The following is a 25,481-nucleotide window of genomic DNA, read 5'->3' as shown; positions in this document are numbered from 1 at the left end:
GTGTTTGGAAACTCCCTGTATTATTGTTTGCAGATGATACTGTACTGTATTGTTAAGTGAAGACAAAGGGAAACTGTAAAGCTTGATGAATGATTTTTTATTTTTTTTCCAACTTTGGGCATAGGTTTCACAGCCTGCTTTCAAGGCCCAGTAGTCCTCCTACACACCATACACCTCTACATGTCACCACTTCGGCGCTAACACCCACCGTCCATATTGAATACATGCTAGGGCTGTCTCATACAGGACCGGTGTATCGGTATATGTGGGGATATTTTTACAAGATGTCGGCTGGTCTTCTGGCAGATCAGTAAAGTCTGATTTCAGGAAATTCAAATTCTTAAACTGTTCCCTGCCCCAGTGGGGATTTGAACCTGGGTCTGGTAGGACCTACCTGTCTACCGATTGAGCCACTGCCATGTAAGAAATGGAATCTAAAGGTGAGTGTAGGGAAGAGTAAAGTTATGGTGCTTGAAAGAAATGAAGTCACTGAATGTACAGTGAGGTTGGATGATGAGGAAATGGAAAATGTGAGTGCATTTAAGTACTTGGGTATTGTGATGAATAAGGATGGAAGTTTGGAGGATGAAGTGCTTGAAAAGGTATAACAAAGAAGAGAGGTTGCTGGTGCTTTGAAAGCAGTGATAAGAAACAGGGAAGTGAGCATGGAAGTAAAAGAGTTGCTGCATGATAGTATTATAATGCCAACTCTAATGAATTGAAGTGAAGTTTAGACCTTATTGGAAGAACACTAGTCAAGAGTGAGAGCAGTGGAAATGAGTTAAGAGGAGCATGTGGAGTGGAGAGGCAGACTTACAAATGAGGAAGTGAAGGAGCATTGTGGTGTGGATTTGGATGTGATAGAAAGCATTAGGAGAAATACATTGAGGTGGTTTGGTCACGTGGAGAGGATGGAGAGCAAGAGAGTAATGAGGAGAGTGTTTGTGAGTGAGGTGGAGGGAGGGGACAGGGAGAGGAAGGCCGAGGATGAGATGGAGGGATGGAGTGGAGAGGTACATGAGAGAGGGAGGTGTGAGCTTGGGGAAGGGCAGTGAAATAGCGGGGGACAGGACGACATGGTGGCACTTTGTTTGTGGCCACCCTTTACAAGATTAAGGCATCTGGTGATGGATAGATACTGTAGGTAGATATTACCATTCTGTGTTCAGTGTCTGATTGATGAGTGTATGGGTTGATGGTCTGCAAACTAAAAGAGTACTTGGTGGGGAAAAGGTTGAGGACCCTTTCTGTAAGGATTTCCATCTGTGGGGTGGTTGGGGTTTATTACCCCCATAAAGCCTCTCAAGGTATGAGTGAAGCTGGGTCCTGTGTACCATAAATGTCAAGACTTAGTAGCCTAGCCCAGTACCCTGGTGCTCCTTATGGTTAAAAAGATGATTGGATGATGAATGGGTCGATTTAAATATCAACTTCTCTTTCAAGTCCCAGGTGTGGTAGTTGTATCTGGTTAGCTATGGGAAAGAAACTTTGTGGATTTGAGTGCTGTATTGCATCTAGGTGTCCTAGAGGTTTACTGTTATTTGATAGATAGTAACATGTTGACTTTTTTTTTTTCAGAAAGCAAAAGCCAAGACTGGAACCTCAGCCTTTGATGTTCTCATTGGAATGAGACTGACCGATGTCCTGACTCTTGGGAAGGAGCTGTTTATTATATTTGAAGAAGATGCCTGTGTTAGAATACACTTTCTGATGGCAGGATGCTTAAGGTCAGTGCTCTTATTATGCTGTTGTTATTTGAATTTGTTATTACAGAAATACTGTAGCTATACATAGTCTGGCTGAAGATAAGAGTGGACAGTAATGTAAGCCAATAATTACCTGCAGAGCAAGGTACTGTTTATCATACTGGTGGGTGGTTTTTCATGCTTTTAGGGATAATGCTGTTACAGCAAAGATTTGTAGGATTGTTTTGTTGGAATCCATAAAAAAAAGTGATATACTGTATACAATACAGTAAACTCTCAGTTTTTTGTCGTCACAATATCCGGCCCAACACAATATCCAGCACTGCTGGCTCGGCTCTACTAAAGCAGTATCTGGCAAAATTATACAATATCCAGCACCCAAACAGGATGCAAGTGGCAGTTCTATGCAATATCCGGCATTGAGGCGTATCAACCAGCTCATAAGAGGTAGTCAGCCGGTGCTGTATTACTGTATTCTGATCATTACCTTATGGTATTTTATGCTTGATTTTCATTTTTTATTTGTGGGAAAGTTTTGAGGATAGAGGGTAGAGACGGATTGTATCACAATATCTGGCTCGATGTCGAATGTTAAGTGATGGGGGATACTATGCATTATCCGGTGTTTTGCTTTATTTGGCATAGGGCATAGCTGAATTATGCCAGATAATGATAGTTTACTGTATATTAATTTGTATAAAGTTCATTTGTAGTGAAGAATATCTGGTGTATTACATAGTATTTACCAATGGTATTTTTCTTACGTTCATTGAGTATGGTATGTGATGTTCTTACTTTTGCCTCCTGGCTTTCATGGGCATGAACCTAGTAGATGCAGAAATCCAACCACTTCACATGAGGCACTTCCATGTATCTTTTTGAAGGTTACTATGTGTTGAATGATTGTTGGTGCTGTAATCCTGAACTACATGAGGTAGGCAAGGAGGCCTATTTATGGTATGAATGTTCACATTACAGTGGAGGCAAGGTGGTGATTGCTTTTAATATTTATGTTGTACATGTATTGAAATAGAGAAGGATGGTGACCACATTACATTCTGGTTAGTTGAGCTCATGTGTGTAGAGAAGGACAGATTCTGTGAAATAAATTTCGAAGGAAGTCCGCATGGGGTAATGTGTGACTGAAGACTTTGGATGGCTGTTGATTATGTGTGAATAGCCGTATGGTTGTGTAGCATATGATAATGTTAGTTCATGGAAGGAGAGTGTTTTCAGTGCATTGTGAATAATCAAGAAGTTTGATCTTTGTGGAGGGGATGGTTATGAAAATGAAATGAATATTAAACTGAAGCAGTGAAATTTGTGTCTCGAATGTTGATGAGATCTGTGATTAGAACAGTGGTTTTTGCTTTGCATCCACCCTATGGATTATTTATAAATCCCATGCCCCCTACCCCTGAAAATTTTACTAAACAGTATAAAAAATATTTTGTGTATTTGGATAGCATTTATTGCTTATATGAGTATATAAATGGAGGAATGATAGTTATTTTTTCACTGCATTTTAATTTGTTATCATTACGCACTGTACTGTATTTCAGTTGTAACAGTGCTGTAAGAGAACATATAAAAAAAATTTGTAGTGAAACCAAATTTTATCCTACTTTTATGATGATTGCTGTCAAACATAGTAAGCTACATTGCCAATGAGTTTTACACATTCCAGTATTAACCAATCACTGATTTATTTTATTGTCTGAATGCAGCTATTTTATTTCCATTTTCTTAACCTTATTCAACCAATTTCAGCATCACACAGATAATTTTGGTAGAAAATATAAATAAAAAAGTAATTGCTACAAAACCAACTTAGTTTTTACTCTCAGTACAATTCATGAATCTTTGCTACATCATAAATAATTACACATCCTCCTTAGTGATTTATTTATCCATCATTATGCAGCATTGGAAAGCAGAAGGCACTGACTACAAGAAAACTGTATTTATTTGTCAGTTTTAACATGTTACTACTTTAACCAGTGCTGTACGCAACAAAATCAACAAGACAGTGGATTATAGCCAGTGACCTTGGTGACTTCGTAGTACTCATCAGTGGGATGGGTGATGCTGGCTCTTTTGGCCAACTGGTTGGGGATTATTTGATGGTGCTTGGCTCAGTGCTCATTGGAGATCGCTTGCCTCATCAAGCTTGTTTCTTTGCTTTGTTTTGATTCCAACTAATGCTGAAAGCCTTTCTTCACACAGGCAAGTAGATGAAAAAGGGATTCACTGACAGATTTTCTAGTTAACTGAAAGATATTTTATCCAAAACTTTCCCAGACCAATACAGGTAAAATCATCCTTTGCCACAGAATTTTAACTTCAGTTGAGGAACTCTTCTTGTAAGGCTTGTTGGATATCATCTACTTCCATGGAAAAGGGATTCCTGGTAAGATTGAATTGAAAACTCTTGTCGGCGATGTTAGGAAAATAACAATGAAACTCATTTTCCAATCCTTGAAGGTGATCCACAGTCTTGGTTTCAAGGCTTTCACTGAAGTTTTTCTTATTCATGATTTCATCCAGACGAGGAAAGGACGTTGTGTTCCTCTTCTGGATGCGATGTATCCACGGCAACAGCTTGCTAATGAATTTTCGCATTGCATCATAGTGGGCAATCATAGTTGTATCTCTTCATTGTAACTGCTTCAATGCATTTACGGCTTCAAAAATATCTGCAAGGTAAGCCAAGGACCAGCTAACCTTATCTGAATTAAACTGGCAAGGTAGCCATTTTTCTGTTTCCAGAAACTGTGTTACCTCTTCACGAAGCATGTACACGCATCCCAGCATGTTACCCTTTGAGAGCCAGCATACATTAGTATGAAAAAGCAGAGTCTTATGCTCTGTTCCTAAATCTTGACACAACTTCGCAAACAGTCATATGTTGAGAGCACCGTGCTTTATGTGGTTCACGATCTTGATCATGATGTTGAAATGTTTCTGGAGTTGCAAGGGCAGGGTCTTTGCTGCCAAAGCCTGGCAGTGTATGAAGCAGTGCGTAGAAATTGCTGATGGGGCCTTCTCTTTCACCTTATTAATGAAGCCTGAGCGTGATCCTGACATGGCTGGAGCTCCATCTGTTCACACGCCAATCAGTTTTTCCCAGGTTATGTCATGTTTGCCAACGGCCATACCACGTTGAGTACACCGCTTTCCGTGCGATCAGCGAAGTTAAGCAACATTGGGTCTGGTTAGTACTTGGATGGGTGACCGCCTGGGAACACCAGATGCTGTTGGCTCGTTCTCCCTACGTGTCAAGTGGGGTTGGTGGAGGATTAGTGCCCCTCCCTGTAAAACAATTAACTCTAAGCCCGTGGCCACCCCGTTTGGGATACATGGCGTCTGGCAATGAATGAATGAATGAATGAATGTCATGTTTGTGGAAAAAGTTAGACACAGCTTTGAAGATGTCAGCAGCTGTTGCACTGGTTTCCAAAGGGCAACAAAACATATCCTCTTCCATGAACTCTTTCCATATGAACTGTGTGTAAACTAGCAACTGAGAGCACTGAGACAAGTACTGTATGTGGTTTCATCACATTGGATTGCAAACTCTGGGGACGGTTTAACCTTCGTAACCACTTGAGTTTTTATGTCCTTTGCCATTTCATCAATCTGATGCTTCACTGTGGAAGCAGATAGTGAAATCTTTGCTAATTTGTGATAGCTTTCCTCTGGAAGTAGCAACTTTGTAGCATGTAGAATGCAAGGTTTCACAAGGGTTTTGCTGATGCTATGTGTTTTTTTTGCTTTAGCTGTCATGAGAGATGCTTCATATGATATCTCCACAACCTTTGCTGACTGCTGTCAAAAAGTTCCTGTGCCGTCTAGTCTGTCACTTAAGGTTGTCTCTTTTGGTTGCAAAATAGGTTTCTGGCATCTCAGTTAATTGTGGGTGGTTGTCTGTGAGGTGTCGTTTCATTTTTGTAGGGCGCATGGCATCATTGCTCAGGGTTTTCAGGCATACGCCACATTATGGTACATCAAAGTCTCCCTTGCTTAGTGATGTGACACTGTATTTGAGGTACTGTTCACTGTATTTCCTAGTTTTCCCTTGCTGAGCCATTTTCTTCCAGTGTTCTGTGAAAAACAGCAGAGCAAAACATAAGGTAGGGTAGTGATTGTGCCATTGTGATTATATTATTCAGAGCCCCTGATTATAGTGGAGGAGTATACAGTACAAATAACTGTTATGCACAGAAATTAAAAAGAAAAAAATTATCATTTTTTTTTTTATGTAATTACGGAAATTACATATTTAAAATGCATATCAGGGACATACAAATCCCTGAAGATAAAACTTCCTCCTCCTCGTAATAATAATAATAATAATCCATCCATCCATCCATCCATCATTCAATCCTTTGTTTCCCTATGAGGAGCGAAGGAGCCTGGGGCAGTGCAATTTGGTCCTGCCGTTAAAGATGAGTGTGATGATGATAATAATAAAAAATAATAATAATAATAATGATCATTCATCATCATCATCATCCGGACCTCCTTTCCCACCCAAGGGCAGGGTGAGGAGTAGCAGCGTCCAGACAGCACAAACTTGCCCAAATCAAATAGGCCACACTTCCATTCACTCATCATTCAAGCCCCCAGAATCCTAGGTCTACCAGATACACCAAAAACATTCACCACATTTTGCAGCTTCACACAAACATATCCGATTGAGTCAATCCGGATGCTGCCATGCTCACAAGGGGTGCCAAAATCCCTGATCATGCACTTCTCCTCACAACATTCATCCAACCAGCTCGATCTCTTGTCACTTCCCTAGCCTCACCAACTTCCAAACCTCCCTTCCTCAAACACTCATCCATCATATCTCTCCACCTTCTCCTTGGCCTACCTCGCCTCCTCCCTCCATGAAATTTGCTCAGGTATACTTTTTTCACCACTCTATTTTTATCTAGCTTTTCCACATGACCATACCATCTCAGGACACTCTCTTCGATTCTGGTGTCCACCGACTTCCTTACTTGACACCTTTGACGAATCACATTATTTCGTATCCTATCCACCCTCTGTACTCCACATACGTTCCTCAGCAGTCCTATCTCCACTGCTCTTACTCTTGACTTTTCATTTTCATGCCACACCATAGTCTCACACCCAAATGTTAAAGTTGGCACCAGCACTCCCTCATGTAAGCCTCGTGCGGCTGCAACACTCAAGCCTCTGTTTCTTATCAAGGCCTTCATTGCACCAGTTACTTTTCTTCCTTGTGTCATGCTACTTTCAACTTCTTTTTGCACTTTTTCCTCTCAGTTCTATCACTGCACCCAAGTATTTGAACTCTCTCACCAATTCCAGTCTCTCTCCATTCACTGTGACATCACAATGGGAGTCACCTTCTCTCTCAGTAACCATCACTTTACTCTTCTTTACATTTACTCTCAAGGAACGACACTCACAGACTTCGGCAAAACTCTGCACTAGCCTACCAAGTTCTTATTTGGTACTTGCAAGCAGTACTGCATCATCAACTTACAACAAATTTGAGATATTCCATCTATCACCATTCATTACCAACGCCATCCCTCTCTCCATTACTCGTGTTTTTACTTCTCTCACCACCCCATCCATATGTATATTGAACAACCATGGGAACATCACACAACCATGTCGCACGCCCACACCAATCGTGAACCATTCACTTATATGTCCATTAACCCATACACATGCTTCGTTACCATCATAAAAACTCTTGACAACACCTAGCAGCTTACCGTCTACACCATACATGCGCAAAACTTTCCACAATCCCTTTCTGTCTGCTTTGTTGTATGCTTTTTCAAGATTCATGAATGCCATAAACATCTTATGGTCCTTCTCACAAGCCTTCTTTGCTATCCGTCTCACTGCAAATACTTGATCCACACATCTTCTGCCACTCCTAAAGCCACCCTGTTCATCACTCACTAGGACTCCTGATATCTGTCTTACTTTCTCAATAATAATTCTTCCATATACCTTCCCTACCACACTCAGTAAACATAAACTTATGCCACGATAATTCTTGCACTCACTTTGCTCACCTTTACTTTTGTACAGGGGTACAATCACAGCCTTTTTCCACTCTGCAGGCACAGTTTCACTCATCCATGCCTTCTTACATATCTCCAACAAGCACTTCATTCCACTCTCTCCACTACACTTAAGCATCTCTGCATACAACTCATCAACCCCAACTGCTTTCCCATTTTTCATCCATTTCACAGCACTCTTCACCTGTGCTAGTGTCACGTCTCCTGGTACTGCATTCCTTCTCTGCGCACCCCCGAAACCAGTCATGTTTACAGCCACTCTGCTCTCTCTATTCCCATTCATCAGGCTTTCAAAATATTGTATCCATCGGGTCCTTACTTCATCTCCATGGGTTAGTAACCTACCACCTGCATCCTTCACACCATCACATTTCTTTCCGCTTTCACTTCTACATTTCCGCACCTCTTTCCAGAATAACTGTCGATTCTGTGGCCAGTCTCTTTCTGAGCTCAGAATCCTACATTCTGGTGTAGCAGGGGTCGTTTCACATGTGCTCTGCTGTCATGGAAGCTTCTAGAATACTGTGTGTCTGTGTGTAGTACTGCTTCTGGTGCACGATCAACATTCCTTCACTTAAAGAGTTGCAAGCTAATATCCCGTTCCCACACCTTGTCTGGTGCTCTGTCTATCTATCTATCTCTCTATCCATCATGCTTTCTGTTGTGATTTGTATTTATAATATGGAGTCCTTACATCGCTTGGTCACGCCGCTGGCGGTCCTCCGACAGCAATCATCATTGACATATGCTAATCTATTAATATATAATAGTCTTGTTCTTCACTCTTAATACATAATATTGATTATAATATTGTACAGGTATAATATTCATGGTAATATTGCAATGATCCAGTAATATTACGTTTTAAACAAGTTGTATACTTAATTGAATATGGTTAAATTGGTTATTGTATTACATTTTGTAAAATGTGTATATATAATAGTCTATCTATCTATCTATAACCCGACGCCCTAATCCCGCAAAGGGTGGCCGCAGACAAAGCGCCTCCAAGTCGCTCTGTCACCAACCATTTGACTACCCTCCCCCCAGCTCACCCCCCCCTCCCTCATATACCTCTCTACTCCATCCCTCCACCTGATCCTCGGTCTACCCCTCCCTCTTCCTCCCTCCACCTCACCCACATACACCCTCCTAGTCAGTCTTTCATTCTCCATTCTCTTCACATGTCCAAACCACCTCAGTGTATTTCTCCTAATCTTCTCAACCACATCCACATCCACCCCACAGCATTCCTTCACTTCTTCATTCGTCAACCTATCCCTCCATGTCACTCCACATGCTCTTCTCAAGTAACTCATTTCCACTGCTCTCACTCTTGACTTGTTCCCTTCTTGCAAGGTCCACGCCTCGCTTCCATACGTCAGGGTAGGGATCACAATACAATCATACAGTGACTTCTTAACTTCCATACTCACCTCCCTATTTCTCATCACTGCTTTCAGTGTACCAACAACCTTCCTTCCCTGCTGTACCCTTTCATGCACTTCATCCCCCAAAGTTCCATCCTTACTCATCACACTACCCAAGTACTTGAATGCACTCAAATTCTCCATATCCTCACCATCCAACCTCACTGCACACTCTGTGACTTCATTCCTCTCAAACACCATAACTTTACTTTTGTTTACATTAACTTTCAGATTCCTCCTCTTACACACTGTCCCAAATTCATTCACCAAACCTTGCAACTCCCATTCATCTTCACTCAACAATACTGTATCATCAGCAAACAGCAACACCGCAAGCATCCAAATCTCACCCTCATTCATTAGAGCCACCCCCACATCCACTGCCCTACCCTGCACCTCCTTTACAACCCCATCCATGTATATATTAAACAGCCATGGAGACATCACACAACCCTGTTTCAGTCCCACATTGAGATCAAAGAACTCACTCAGCTCACCATCCACTCGCACCGTAGCCCAAACTCCTTCGTACATACTCTTCACAGCACTCAACAACTTCCCCTCCACTCCATATATTCTTAATACCTTCCACATACCTTGCCTATCTATTCTGTCATAAGTTTTCTCCAAGTCCATGAAGGCAGCATACACTTTCCTTCCCTTCTCTAGATACTTCTCCACTAAACATCTTAGAACAAATATCTGATCAACACACCCTTTTCCCTTCCTAAATCCCCCTTGTTCTTCTCCAATTAGCTCCTCTGTCATATGCCTAACCCTATCAATGAGTATTCTACCATATATTTTACCAGTCACACTAAGAAGGCAAATACCCCTATGGTTACCATATACTTCTCTCTCCCCTTTTCCTTTGTATAAAGGAACAATTATACCTGATTTCCAGTCCTCTGGAACCCTTCCCTCTTCCCAAGCCAATCTACACAACTTCCGTATCCACTCCACTACAATCTCACCCCCCATACCTAAGCATTTCACCACACACTCCATCAATTCCTGGGGCCTTTACCAACTTAATCTTCTTCATCGCTTCCACTACTTCTGCCATACTGATCTCTTCCTCAATCGTCTCATCTCTTCTACTCCCAGCCATTCCCCAACCAATTATACTCGCACTACATTCACTTTCTACATTCAACAAATCCTCAAAGTGCTCCTTCCATCTCCTCAATTTTTCTCTCTTCTCCACCAACAATCTATTGTTCCTATCTTTCACTCCCCTACTATTTCCCCTTTCACACTGCCTTACTTTCTTTACCTCCTTCCAAAACAATTTCTTACTCTCCCTCCATTTCACACTCAGATTCCTCCCAAACTCTTCATTCACTTTCTTCTTACTCTCTTTCACCAGTCTCTTAACCTCCCTTCTCCTGCTCACATATACCTCTCTCCTCTCTCTCTCATCTCCCCTACCTCTACTCGCTAACCATTCACTATATGCCTTCTTCTTTTGTTCCACAGCTCATTTCACCTCATCATTCCACCATGCTGTCCCTTGCATACCCTTGCATCTCCTCCTCACTCCACAAACAGCCTCACACGCTGTGCCTATCTCTTCTGTGAATATCTTACATACGTCTTCCACCCCTTCCATCTGCTCTAGCTCATACCTTCCCAATCTTTCTTCCACTATGTTTTTATACTCTGTCATTTTCTCACCATCTTGCAATTTCTCCACTCTTCTCACAGGAGTTGCTTCCTCCTAATAGCAAAAAAAAAAAAAAAAAAAAAAAAAAAAAAAAAAAAATACAGTAATCCCTCCACTATCCGACGTAATAGAGCCAAAGGTATGTCCGGAAAGTGGTCCTGTCCGGATAGTGGGCACCAGCCTCCTGGACTGGTACTTATGGACCCTAACCAGCCTAACTTTGAAAGCCACCTAAATAATTTCCTACCAGACATGAATAGCACCTATTTAAACCTATTTAAGACCCTATTCACACCAATAATGGACATAAAGCATGAAATAAATGAAAAGGAACCAAAGAATGAGGAATTAGAAGTGACTTTACCTCAGCCAGGGTACTTACATCACGTTTGTGGCTGCCTTTCTAAGGTTTTGGCAGTGGTGAAAATGCTCTTGAAGCACGTACAGTAATCCAGTGTTGTGCTGCACATAATCCTTTGCACTGTGAGTTATAATTGTTTAACACTGCACCATTGTTCTTAACTGCACCACTGCAGTTCTAACCGCCAGTTTAAACTGCCAATTTGCACTCAACAGTTGGTCCTTTGCACTCTGAAGTTCAAATTTCTTAACACTGCACAACACTGTATATTCCCATGTGGTCTAGAGGCGAGGTATTGCGGTATATTCACTGTTTATTCACAAAAAACGAGCACATGTGGCTTCCAGTGCGATAAGCATCTATTCACAATCGAAGTTAGGGAGTAACTGTTGATGTCGGAGAAACATAGTTGCCAGATCGCATCGGCCACATTACCAATCTCCTCAACTTTCATTACCAAATTTAACTTTTCATTACCAAATTCATAAAGCACATGCCTGGGTGTACGTGATCGTCTTGGCGATCTTAAGGGACCTATCAGGTGATTTACACAGGCAGCTACATAACCAATGATGTCCACGACGAGGTCTAACTTTGTATCATCTGGTGTTAACACAGGTGGGGGTGAAAATATTCCTGTCATATCACTTAGCTAAAAAGAATTCATGTTGCTATGGTATGGTGTTATGAAATATGTCTGTTGTTCATGTCCTTACTAAATAGATGAGTAAATGAGTTGTTATAAATGATAGATAGTGAGTGTATAAGTGTATATATAAAAATAAGTAAAGGAGTTGAATATACCTACTTTTAGCACTGAGAAGAAATGAGTAAGTATAATTACACCCACTTGATACAGATCGGAGAGGCGTGTCGATCTCGGAAGATAAATGCAGAGTTGAATGAAGATCTCCTCTCGATAATTCTAGGGCTGATGAATGTAGTGGTTAACAGCTGTAGTCACAGGCGAACCTCGCCACAGAACGTCGAATTCCCACTCAATACTGTGGAAATAAATGAGTATGAGTAGGAGCTCTGTGAATAATGAGTAATGAGTAGTGGGTGAGCAGTGCCTGTTGTCAGTCACACGTTGATTGGCGTGGCGTTGTCTCAGCAAACACGCATGGTGATGTCGTCTCAGCAGATACACATGGTGACGTCGGCTTCCCACATTGGTAGCTGTGGTGAGTAACTGAGTAGCGATGAGTAACCTGGGTTAGGATGGTGAGTAAGATGCGTTAGAAATGTGGCTCTGGTGTTTTGCCGTGTGTCTTGACCTCTGCGTCAGCGATGGAGGAAGGAGGGAGAGAGTGTTGGGGTTTTTAGTGCGTGTTGCTCTGTTCTTTCTTTTCCTTTACTTGCTTTGTTTTTTATTATTCTTGCTGCTGCTTGAAGTTGTGTGAAGATTATAGAGTTGTCTTGTAGACTTGTTATTTGTAGTTAATCGTAGAGCTTGTTGATCCTCACCCGTAACTCGTCGTTGCTACTGTATGCTCATAGACTCGTAGACTTGTAGGCTCGTTCGTTACTGCCACCATTTAATGTTAAAGCTTTGTAGCCAACATTTTTATATATGTAACTCTTAATTCTTGTAATACATGAGTCTTAAGTTAACTGAAGAGCAGGAAGAGTTAAAGATGAATACAGGGAGTTGATCTTGATTTATTATCTTCAGAGAAAGTCTAAATTGAGCAGCGTATGTATTATACAGAGACTTAATATACTAAGTAAGTCTAGTTGGACCCCTCTTCTTCTTCGCTCTCTCCACTACCTGTCAGTTCTATGGCCAGTCTCCTTCTGAGCTCAGAATCCTACATTATGGTGTAGCACGGGTCGTGTCACGTGTGCTCTACAAGTACTGTCGTGGAAGCTTTTAGAATACTGTATGTCTGTGTGTAGTACTGCTTCTGGTGCACGATCAACATTCCTTCCCTTAAAGAGTTGCAAGCTAATATCCCGTTCCCACACCTTGTCTGGTGCTCTGTCTATCTATCTATCTATCTATCCATCATGCTTTCTGTTATGATTTGTATTTATAATACGTAGTCCTGACATAACCTCCTATTTTCAGAGTGGCTCGCATTCATTTTTCTTCCCAGATCATCATTTACCTCCTTCTTTTTCCTCTTCACTAGTCTCTTTACATGCGTCTTGCTCTCGATATACTCAGTTCTTATTTCAACTGAACTCCTATCCTGTAACCACTTTAGCCACTTCTTCCTCTTTTCCTCCACTGCTCTCTTAACCTCCTCATCCCACGATGCTATACCCTTCTTTTTTGTTGATACCACACCACACACCACTTTAGCATTCCTAACTAAGCAATCCCTATATGCATTCCAGTCTGTCCAGATCCAATTCATTCCAGTTCACTGATGCTAACTTGTCTTCTACTTTGGTCCTGTAATCATCTGCCATTTCTTTGATCCTCAGCTTCTCAACTTTCAGTCTTTCTCCCTGACTGCTCCTCTCTCTCTTGATTCACCTCACTCCTCTCAGCTTGATCTTGCATACCACGATCATATGATCTGACAGACCTCCACATTGTCCTCTCACAGCCCTTGTATCAGCAACCATTCCCATTATCGACCTCTCTGCGAGCACGCAATCAATCAGGCTTCTTTCAACACAATCCCCATTTCCTCTATAGCATGTATATTTATGTGTATCTTTGTGTTTGAAATATGAATTACAAATGCACAATCTCCTCTCTTGACACAGATCCTTTAGTCAATTCCCATTATCATTTTCTCCTAGTACTCCTTAACAACCCATTATGTCATCCTCAGGACCAGTGCCTACCCTTCCATTCATAACCCCCATTACAATCACTTTGTAGCTCCTGGGCATCTCTCCTGCTATATCACCCAGCTCATTCCAAAACCTGTCTTTCTCTCTCTCACTCCTGTCCTCACACCGTGCAAATGCTACAATCACTGCCACTTTCACCTTCTCAAACTTGAACTTGACATACTGTACATACACCTCGAGCTGACACATTTGTAGTCTCTGATTCCACACTGCCACACCTCATTCATGAACAAAGCAACTCCTTCCTTACATCTTCCTCTCCCATTCATTCCCAATCTTACACATTTCACGCCCTCCCACTCCTCCACTTCACACTCTTTCACCTTCGTTTCACACAATGCCATCACAGCATATCTTGCACTCTTGAACACATTCACCACTTCCACCCTCTTGCTGTTCTCATTCACACCTCTCACATTCCACATGGCCACGCGAGTCTGCCCATTTGGTTGGGGCCCTTGGCAGGTATTGGGCCCTCTGAGGCTCTCCGAAATGACTGCCATGATTTGTGATTTTGGATAGGGGAATCTGGGGGACACTTAACCCTGCCAGAAACCCTGGTTATATGGTTACCCGAGCATAGTAAATGGTTTCCTGGGTACAGGAAACCATTTGGCTTGTCACTCAGTGTAGAGCTTATATGGCATCACTACATTGAGTGAGTGGATGATGGGTGCCCCCATCTACCACAAATAATAATGATAATAATAATAAATTCAACTGTTATAGGTAAACTACGAACCCAAGGCTCCAGTTAACTCAAATGACTTTATTTTATCAGGTGAAACTACGGTAGCATACTGTACATACTCATCAGTTGGTAACTCATATAATGGTTTGAAGAAATTTTGCTATTTGTTTATGTGTCACACACAAATTTTGATTTCTAAAACTGTACCTAACTTTCTAGTCAGGTATTAGAATTCACCTTCCGAACATTGATATCTAAAAATGGTAAATAAAACTAGAATGGAGTAAACACACGAAGCACAAAATATTTGCATCAAATTTCAGAACTATCACTGAACACATTAAAAGTAATGCAGACTTCTCAGAACAGCAGTGCAGTAATTACCAGTACATACTAGTCAATATATCTATCTATCTATTGCCAGATGCATTAATCCCATAAGGGTAGCCACAAACAAATCGCCTCCATGTTGCCCTGTCCCCCGCCATTTCACTGCCCTGCTCCCAGCTCACACCCCCCACTCTCATATGCCTCACTACTCCATCCCTCCACCTCATCTTTGGCCACCCCCTCTCTCACCCCCCCCCTCCTCCTCACTCACATACACTCTTCTCGTCAGTTTCTCGCTCTCCATCCTCTCTACACGGCCAAACCACCTCTGTGTGTTGCTCCTAACGCTTCCTATCACATCAACATCCACACCACAATGCTCCTTCACATCATTATTTATCAGTCTGTCTGTCCATGTGACTCCACATGCCCCTCTCAAATAACTCTTTTCCACTACTCTCACTCTTGACTTGCATCCCTCCAACGGGGTCAAAGCTTCACTTTCATATGTTAATGTTAGTATCACAATACTGTCACGTAGTAACTTTTTCACTTCCATGCTCACTTCCCTGTTTCTCGTCACTTTTTTCAAGGAACCAGCAACCTTTCTTCCTTGTTGTACCCATTCAAGCACTTCACCCTCTCAACTTCCATCCTTACTCATCACACTACCCACTTACTTAAACGCACTCACATCTTCCATTTCCCCCTCTTCCAACCTCACTGTACATTCTGTGACTTCATTTCTCTTTACGGCTGTAACTTTTCTCTTCCCTACGTTCACCTTTAGATTCTGTCTCTTATGTACTAGTAATTGAAATAAATGCAGGATTGAAATTCCCCACTACCTTGTTTGACAAACTCTGCCACTGTCATCAGTCTGGACGCAACCCTTGGTTTTATAGGAGCGGGAGGGATGAGCAGTCATGTACAAGACATGTTCAAATCCTGAGCAAACATTTCTCTGACCATTCCCCCCCCCCTTCCCCCTGGAAGCTTCTGGAGCCACCTGATTTTATAATCATTGTGTTAGAAGCATTTGAATATCTGATTGATGTTGATGAATATTTGTGGTCATTAGGTCATTGTATTGAATATCTGATTGATGCTGATGAATATTTGTGGTCATTAGGTCATTGTACAACCTGCTGTCATTCTCAAGAGCTTGTTCAGTGTTTTAGTCTTCATGTATTAATCAAGTTAAAGTACACACCTCTTGAGCTGTATGTGCCCTGAGCTGGAGTTGGTGTTGTTGGGATGGTCTCTCTGACTAAGCAGACCAGTTGACCCTACATGTATCTGTAGGGCCATCCAACGGATACAGTCGTGGTCATAAATAATCATCTATCCTCCGGTACCCCGTGCCTCAGGCTGGCACCTTTATGGGCGGCAAGTCACAGTGGAGTAAGAGGGTCTGAGAGGGAGAGGCCAGAGAGAGAAGGAAAGATGGGTGAGGGGACAGGAGATGGTGCTGGGTGAAGTGAGGAAGGGGAGGTATGGGAGGAAGAATGAAATTCAAAGTGGTGGTCACATAATTTGTCTATTTTCTTTCATTCAGGGCATGATATAAAGGAGTTAATATTCGGTAGATACCGTACTTCGTGGGGTATATGACACATTTTTTTAATCTCAAAATTACATTCAAATATCCCCATGCGTCTTGGAAGCCAGACTAGACAGGTTCGCTTGGCTCCATTTAGAAGAATCTCTATGATATCTCACTGCCTGGCAGTCATAAGTATTTTCAAGAGTATAAAGACCTTTGATTTATTGTAAAATGTTACATTCACTTCTGTATATATTCAGATTTTATGTTTAGAAACACCCACGTTCAAATACAGAACACTCAAGTGTTTGTTTACAACTGGCCATGTGACGATGTTGGGGTTTAGCGGTATAGCAGTTTAACAATTTAGCATCTAGCTAACACCCTACTCAAGCAGACTAACATGATCACTGGTGATCTCCCTGCTAACCTTCTGAAATGCAGTCATGATCACTTTTGATTGTCATCCACTTCCTAACTAGTAAGGGAATCATACTGGAGATGTTGGCTAGCATGACTGCTGAGTCATAACAAATGTCTGGCCCATGTGGATTGTGGAAAGTATTAAGAATATATGGAGTAGATGGGAAGTTGTTGAATGCTGTGAAGAGTATGTATGATGGTGCTAAGGCTGCAGTGCGTGTGGATGGTGAACTAAGTGAATTTTTCTCTTTGAAGGTTGGGTTGAAACAGGGATGTGTTATGTCTCCATGGTTGTTCAATCTGTACATGGATGGGGTAATAAAAGAAGTACAAGGTAGGGTAGTGGATGTTGGAGTGGCCTTGGTGAGAGAGGATAGTGTTTGGAAACTCCCTGTACTGTTGTTTGCAGATGATACAGTGTTGTTTAGTGAAGACGAAGGGGCGCTGCAAGGCTTGGTGGATGAGTTTGGGAGAGTGTGTAAGAAATGGAATCTAAAGGTGAATGTAGGGAAGAGTAAAGTGATGGTCTTTGAGAGAGGTGAAGTCAGTGAATGTACAGCGAGGTTGGATGGTGAGGAATTGGAAAATGTGAGTACGTTTAAGTACTTGGGTAGTGTGATGAGTAAGGATGGAGGTTTAGAGGTTGAAGTGCTTGAAAGGGTACAGCAGGGAAGAAAGGTTGCTGGTTCTTTGAAATCAGTGATAAGAAACAGGGAAGTGAGCATGGAAGTGAAAAAGTTACTACATGACAGCATTGTGATACCAACTCTAACGTATGGAAGTGAAGCTTGGACGTTGTTGGAAGGACACAAGTCAAGAGTGAAAGCAGTGGAAATGAGTTATTTAAGAGGAGCCTGTGGAGTCACATGGAGAGACAGGCTGACGAATGAGGATATAAAGGAGCGTTGTGGTGTGGATGTGGGTGTGATAGGAAGCGTTATGAGGAACACACTGAGGTGGTTTGGCCATGTGGAGAGGATGGAGGGTGAAAGACTGATGAAGAGAGTGTATGTAAGTGAGGTGGAGGGGGGGAAGAGGGAGGGGGAGGCTGAGGATGAGATGGAGGGATGTTGTGGAGAGATATATGAGAGAGGGGGGGTGTGAGTTGGGAGCAGGGTAGGGAAATGGCGGGGGACAGGGCGACGTGGAGGTGATTTGTTTGTGGCCACTCCAAACGGGATTCAGGCGTCTGGCAATAGATAGTTAGATTATATTTTTAACTAAAATTGTTTTTGAGTAGATTTATAAATGTTTTGAGACTTAGATTAATGTGTTTTAGCCATAGGTTATTTTTTATTTATTTTTTATTTTTATGCGAGGAAGAAGGAACCAAAGGCCATGAGCCCGCAGTAACAGTTCCGTCCAAGAGAAAAACAAAATACAATATAGAGCCAAATTCAAGATCCGATCATTTTGAGATGCCTGGACACACTGCGTTTGAAAGACTGGAGATCATAGGCAGCAGGAAATACAGACCGAGGGAGACAGTTCCAGAACTGACCTGTTGCATGAATGAAAGACTGGGAGTAACAGTTAACTCTTGCATTAGAGAGTTGGACAGAAAAGGGATGAGAGTTTGCTGTCAGACGGGTGCTATGCACCCGTCGTAGAGGTGGAGGGATGCAAGCAGACAGTTCAGAGGAGCAGTGACCATTAAAGTAGCGATAGAAAAGAGATAAAGATGCAACAGTGCGGCGAAGAGACAGAGGTTGAAGGGAGTCAGTAAGAGGAGGAGAGTTAATGAGACGAAAAGCCTTTGACTCCACCCTATTGAGAAGAGCTGTATGTGGGGAGCCTCCCCACACATGAGAGTTGTACTCCACACAGGGGCGGATAAAACCCCTGTATAGAGTCAACAAATGTGCAGGGGTAAAGAAAGAGCGGAGTCGGCTTAGCACACCCAGTCTCTTGGGAGCAGATTTTACAAGAGATGTAATATGATCTTTCCAGGATAAGTCCCGAGTAAATGAAACCCCAAGCATGTTCAAGGATGATGCAGGATTAAGCTGAATATTATTAAACATTAGTGGGTATACCTGTGGAAGATTTTGTCTTTGTCATTTTGGAGGACAGTTTACTAAGCTTGATTTTTTTCAGACTTATAATTGACAATTTTCAGATTTTATTTGTTGGTGTTAATGACTTATCTACAGGTGGTAGGCTTAGGTTAGCTTCTTTTACAGCTATTAGGCAATTTAGATTGGCTTTAAACTTGTTTTTAGACTCATTTGGGTGGGTTTAGGACTTTGTTGGGGGGGAAACCTTAGGCTCAAAAATGCATCCCCATACTTCACATGTTAAAACTACCCTGAGATACAATATCCCACCTAACGATGGGTTTTTACTTAACCCATTGCATTGTTAAACCGGGGTATACCTGTATATGCATACAGTAAAAGTCCTCTAATCCAGCCGCCAATAATCCGAAAATCTCAATACAGTACTCAGAATTTGTCAGGGCGAAATTTTTCGAATTTTTCTGAGTTTTATCTAAGGATTGATTTGGCTTGAACTTGCTCTTGGCCTTGCATGTACCTGCCTGCAGCTTTTCATCAACATTTCTATGCATTTCCAGTGATTAAAACAATAACCCATATCATTCTAAGTGTTAATTTAATGATCATGAACACTCATGGTCACTAATTTCTGCTCTGGGATGCCCCCTTCCTACCCCTTCATACCTAGGGAAGACGGGAGGGGGTGATGAAACGAACTCCACCTGCCTCTACCCCAGCTCCCATCCTTCCCCTATACCCCTACCTCTACCAACCCCCCACTTGTCATTCTTAACTGGCAGTTACATCTCAAGCTAACTTCATAATTTACACTCATGGTCACATCACTAATACACAAACAAAACACTAGGATATGTCAAAAGTATACTGTATAATAAAAATATGAACATACTGCAATAAGAAATTATTGCAGTATAACGTTGACAGTAAAACAGAAACGTTAACAATGGCCATCCAAGGCCTCATGTGTTGGGTGCTTGTGTGCGTGTGTGTCTGTGCCTGCGTGTTTGGGGGTGTCTGTGTCTGTTGTTCGGTGTGTGTGTGTGTGTGTGTGTGTGTGTGTGTGTGTGTGTGTGTGTGTGTGTGTGTGTGTGTATGTGTGTGTGTGTGTGTGTGTGTATTTACCTATTTGTATTTTTACCTGTTTGTAGTATACAGGAATTGAGCTAAGCTTGTGTTGTCCTGCCTCCATATCTACATTTATCTAGTCTGCTTTTAAACACATGAATATTTTTCGCCTGCACCACCTCTTCGACTGCGTAGTTCCAAATACTTATGCTTCTATTCGGGAAACTGAATAAGATCATTAAGACATCTCTTTTTCCTCAGCTTGAAGTTATGACCTCTTGTTCTTCCATCATCCAGCACAGAAAGATCCTCTCTATCCACCCTTTCCAATTCTCTTATATTTCTAAATATCATGATCAAGTCACCACTTTCTATTCTCTCATGCAGTGTTGGTAACTTCAGTTTTTCCAATCTCTCCTCGTAGGTGAGTTCCCTTAACCCCTAAACCGTGGGGTTGTTTTTGCCTGACTTGCGTGTCTCGCGGGCATATTCGCCCTCCGACAGATTCTCTAAAAATATTTGCCAAAAATCAGTTATTAGTCCTAGAGTATTATAATTACATATGCTTATGGCACATACCTTCAGCTTTCTCCTGGGATGTTTGTTGAGCCTTCATCGAGTACCGTAGGACTTGTGGAGACCTCTGAAGTTGGGTAACGAAGTCTCCACTTTACACTTCCCGACAACCCGTAATATGATTACCACAGCCTGATATTATCACTAGAAACACTATTCTATGATTCTCAAATAGTTTGGAATATACTCAAAAAAAAAAAAAAAAACTGTAAAAGCAATGAAAATTACTAGCGCGTATGACCTTCCCACTTGACATCGTTCGCCGCTGGTGTTCTGTCATTTCTTATTCATAAAAACACTCACAGTGTATATTTCTGTTACTTTATAACACTTATATATATCTACAGTCTTTATCCATAAGTTTCCTTCAGTAATAGTAGTTTATTGTCACTGTAGGCATTCAATTTCTCTTTCAGTAAAATACGTAGCATTCACTTTCTCGTCCTGTATACTAGCGTTGAGAGTGAATCTGTCACTTTCATTTTCACTTTCATAACTCATAGTATTAATACATGCTAGATTGAAACTTTCACTTCCATTACTCCTAGTATATATACAGTACAGTACTCATATTCTTATATTACTATTCATTTACATTTCTATGTACATTCTCTATTTTATTTACATTATTTACATTTCTATTTTATTTACACTGTGTTTTGCAGTCATTTGCAGTAACTTATAAAACTATTTTCCACTGTTCACTTATATTTACATTCATTGCTTTCACTTGCTGTTTACACATTATTTACACATTATTTACATTTCCACTTGCACTGTTTTACTCACCAGATAGATCGTAGTCACTGTCTATCATTTTCATTGACAAATTAGCCAGTTCGCGTTCCACAACAGTTACTTAGCCCTTTACCTCTTTCCACACGAGGTTTAGTAGGGGGTAGAGGTCACAGGGCCCTTTTCATGGGACTAAAAAGCGGCGCAATTGGGCAGGCGCGAATCCAACGTGCTTTCACCTTGAAAGACGACAGTAAACTGAATACAGTGTGGTGGCCTGCCTAGGGGAAGTGCAGTGCTGCCAATGTCAGGAGGTGAAAGCTGCTAATATATATGCTATGAAATGATTGGCAGGAAATCTAGACAATACATAATAAATTAGGTAGTTCCAGGTGAATGTAAATATCACTTAGGCTTTTCCCTTCCTTTCTTATATATATTTTTATTATGAAAATAGATTATACGGCATATTTCAAGGGGAAATAAACAGCGAAAATTAGCGAACGAGTGCACGTGCGGTGTTGTCAGGTGATAATTAGTCAATTCCAGGTGTATGGCACTATCACTTACCTTATTTCTCTCTTGTATATATTATTTGGTATAAGAATAGGGCATAGGGCTTATTTCAATGGATGAAATCAGTGGAAAATTCCAGGGAAGATTTACTTAGCATAGCACGTACGGACAGGCAAGAGGAGAGGGTAATGGAGGGGAGGTAGGGAGGGGAGTCAGGAATGGGGAGAAATGGCTAAATTGTCAACAATGGATGGGAGTTCAGATGAGATTAGGAGTGCTGACTAGTGTTGGACATTGCCAGTACTGATAGATGATATAAGCCACCACTTGAAAGCTCGGGCGAATTCAAAATAACAGAGAATCACAAAAGTGATGCCCTTCGGTATGATTCCTTGCTCCCAAGCGTCATGAAAGTGACGTCCCGCGGTTAAGGGGTTAAACATGGTATCATCTTTGTTGCCATCCGTTGAACTCCGTCTAGTTTATCAATATGCTTCTTCAAGTGAGGTGACCATACCACAGCTGCATACTCCAGTCTTGGTCTTATCATGGTCACTATCAACTCCCTCAGCATTTCCTCGTCCATATAGTTAAAAGCCACTCTCATGTTGGTCAGTAATCCATCAGTTCCTCCAATGATTTTGTTTATATGCTTTTCTGGTGACAAGTCATCCTGAATAATCACTCCCAAATCTTTCTCATCTTTTCTTTTACTAATTATCTCATTGCCCATTTTATATGTCCATTGCGGTCTTTTTTCACTCATTCCCATTCCCATTTCAAACACATGACACTTCTTGGCATTAACATCCATTTTCCAAGGCTGGCTTCAGCTGTGGAGTTTGTCCAAGTCCTCTTTCAGTTTTTTACAACAATCAATACATTTAATATGTTTCATGATTTTAGCATCATCTGCGAACATACATATGTAACTATTCAAACCCTCTGGTGTATTATTTACATATATCAGAAACATTATTGGAGCTGAGACAGAGCCCTGGGGTACTCCACTAGTCACGTTTCTCCATTGTGACACCTTGTCTCTCATGACTGTTCTCATCTGCCTTCCTATCAAATAATCTCCCATCCACTCTAATAGTTTCCCATGCACCCCTTCAAAGGTCTTCAACTTCCACAGCAGTCTTTTACTGGGCACCCTGTCAAATGCTTTCTTGAGATCAAGATAGACACAATCTGCCCATCCCTCCCTCTCTTGTATGACATCTATTACTCTACTGTAGAAACTTAATAAGTTAGTAACACATGATCTTCCTTCCCCAAAACCAAATTGTCTTGGTGTTATCACTTAATTTTCTTCTAAGTGCTTTAGCCATCTTTTTCTGAATATTTTCTCGCAGATTTTACAAACAATACTAGTAAGTGATAGGTCTGTAATTGAGTGGACCTTCCCTATCTCCTCCCTTGAAAATTGGCACAATACTTGCTCTTTTGCAGTCTTTAGGTAACTGTCCATTTTCCAGTGAGGTCTTGATGATGATATAAACAGGCCACACTTGCTGGTTTGCACATTCCTTCAGGATCCATCCAGACACACCATCTGGTCCCATTGCTTTTCTCACATCCAAATCCTTCATCAGCTGCAGCACCTCATTCACATTGACTGTAACTTCTGCCATTCCTGTTATCCTGGGTTCCATTTCAGGTTCCCTAAATTCCTCCTCCAACACAAACTGACTGCAGCTTGTTGTTCATTATTTCACACAATTCTTCTTCTCTTTCTTAAGTTTCATCTCCATCCCTCAATCGTATTATACTGTCCTTAACTTTCATTTTCCCATTTACAAACCTATAAAATAGTTTTGGCTCTTTTTTACATTTAGTTACAATATCTTTTTCATATTTCCTTTCTTCTTCTCTCTGCACCCATACATATTCATTTCTTACCTGCTTGTACTCCTCCCAGTCCCTTTCACTATACCTTTTTCTCACTTTATTCCATGCTGCTTTTCTTGCCTCATGTGCCATTCTACATCTGTTGTTAAATCATTCTTTCTTCCTTTCCACAGCTGCGAAAAATTTTGGGACATATTTACTAACTCATGTTTTATATACTTCTATAAAAAACTCATATTTCTCATCAGTATTTGTGATCGTATTCATTTTACTCCAGTCTACATTTTGGAAAAAGTTCCGCAGGGAAGCAGAGTCTGCCTTCCCATAATTGAATCTATTTTCTCTGTGTTTTTCATGTCTTTCTCCTTCCCTTACTCCCGCTACTTCCATCTTAATAACCATATGATCACTTTTACCAAAGGGACATTGGTAGGTAATATTCTTCACATCATTTGGGTCCTTGGTGAATACCAAGTCGAGCCTTGATGGTTCGTCGTCACCCCTAATTCTTGTATTTTTTTATATAATTGTGTGTGTGTGTGTGTATCTGTGTGTGTGTGTGTGTGTGTGTGTGTGTGTGTGTGTGTGTGTGTGTGTGTGTGTGTGTATTTACCTATTTGTATTTACCTATTTGTAGTATACAGGAATTGAGCAATGCTCGTGTTGTCCTGTTTCCATATCCACATTTATCAAGTCTACCTTTACACACATGAATGTTTTTCTCATGCACCACCTCTTTGTCTAAGTCGTTCCAAATATTTAAGTATTTACCGAATATACCTAATTGTGATATACACAGAATGTACTATGCTCGTGGGTTTCCATCGCTGTTTCTCAATAAGTCGAATTTAGCTTTAAACTCGTTTAAGTTTTTAGACTGGACGATCTCTTTGTCCAGGCTATTCCATAAGTCTATACTTCTGTAAGGAAAGCTATATTTCTTGATATCCTTCAAGCAGCTTGACTTTTCCAATTTCATTCCGTGTCCTCTTGTTGCTCTCTTATCCCATACAAACAGATCTTCTTTGTCAATTTTATCTACTCCCACCATGGTCCTGAACACCGCAATCATGTCTCCCCTCTTTCTCCTTTCCTCTAAGGAAGGCAAATCCAGTTTTTCCAGCCTCTCTCTGTATGACAGATCTGTCAGACTGGGGACCATCTTGGTTGCTGTTCTTTGTATTCTCTCAATCTTGTTTATATCTTTCTTTTTGTGTGGGCACCACACTACCGCTGCATATTCTAACCTGGGGCAGATCATGGCCACTATCAGTTTTTTCATCATTTCCTCATCCATATAATGAAATGCTACTCATATGTTAGTCAAGAGTTTATAAGTCTCTCCACCTATCTTGTTAATGTGCTTTTCTGGTGACAAACTATCTTGGACCAGCATTCCCAAATCTTTCTCTTCTCTCCTTTTTGTGATTAATTCATTACCCAAAAAATAATTCAATGATGGTCTCCTGGTACTTTTACCCATTTCCAATATTTTACATTTCTTTACATTAAATTTCATTTCCCACGTCCGGCTCCAATTGTGTATCCTATCCAAATCCTCCTGCAGTATTTTACAATCCTCCTCAACCTCTATCTTCCTCAAGATCTTTACATCATCAGCAAACAGACTTGCATAACTGTTCACTCCATCTACCATATCATTTACTTAAATCAGG

At 41.2% G+C, this 25,481-nt stretch overlaps 1 protein-coding gene and 1 non-coding gene across 2 annotated transcripts in view; both read left to right on the top strand.

Moving 5' to 3' along the window:
- The window catches only part of LOC145399737 (uncharacterized), a 342,222-nt gene that overhangs the window by 86,245 nt on the left and 230,496 nt on the right, over positions 1-25,481 (top strand). The window contains exon 2 of the mRNA XM_080272285.1: positions 1,579-1,727. Within this exon, the coding sequence (XP_080128411.1) occupies positions 1,579-1,727 (149 nt within the window). The remainder of the gene's footprint in view (positions 1-1,578; positions 1,728-25,481) is intronic.
- LOC145399922 (5S ribosomal RNA) lies at positions 4,851-4,969 on the top strand. Its single transcript, XR_013897368.1, has one exon. It is a non-coding gene; the product is annotated as a 5S ribosomal RNA (ribosomal RNA).

Source organism: Coenobita brevimanus, chromosome 50 (assembly GCF_032717465.1).
Source record: "Coenobita brevimanus isolate Jiangsu-jjx chromosome 50, ASM3271746v2, whole genome shotgun sequence".
Taxonomy (NCBI): Eukaryota; Metazoa; Arthropoda; class Malacostraca; order Decapoda; family Coenobitidae; genus Coenobita; species Coenobita brevimanus.
This window is presented reverse-complemented; position numbering and strand designations above follow the sequence as displayed.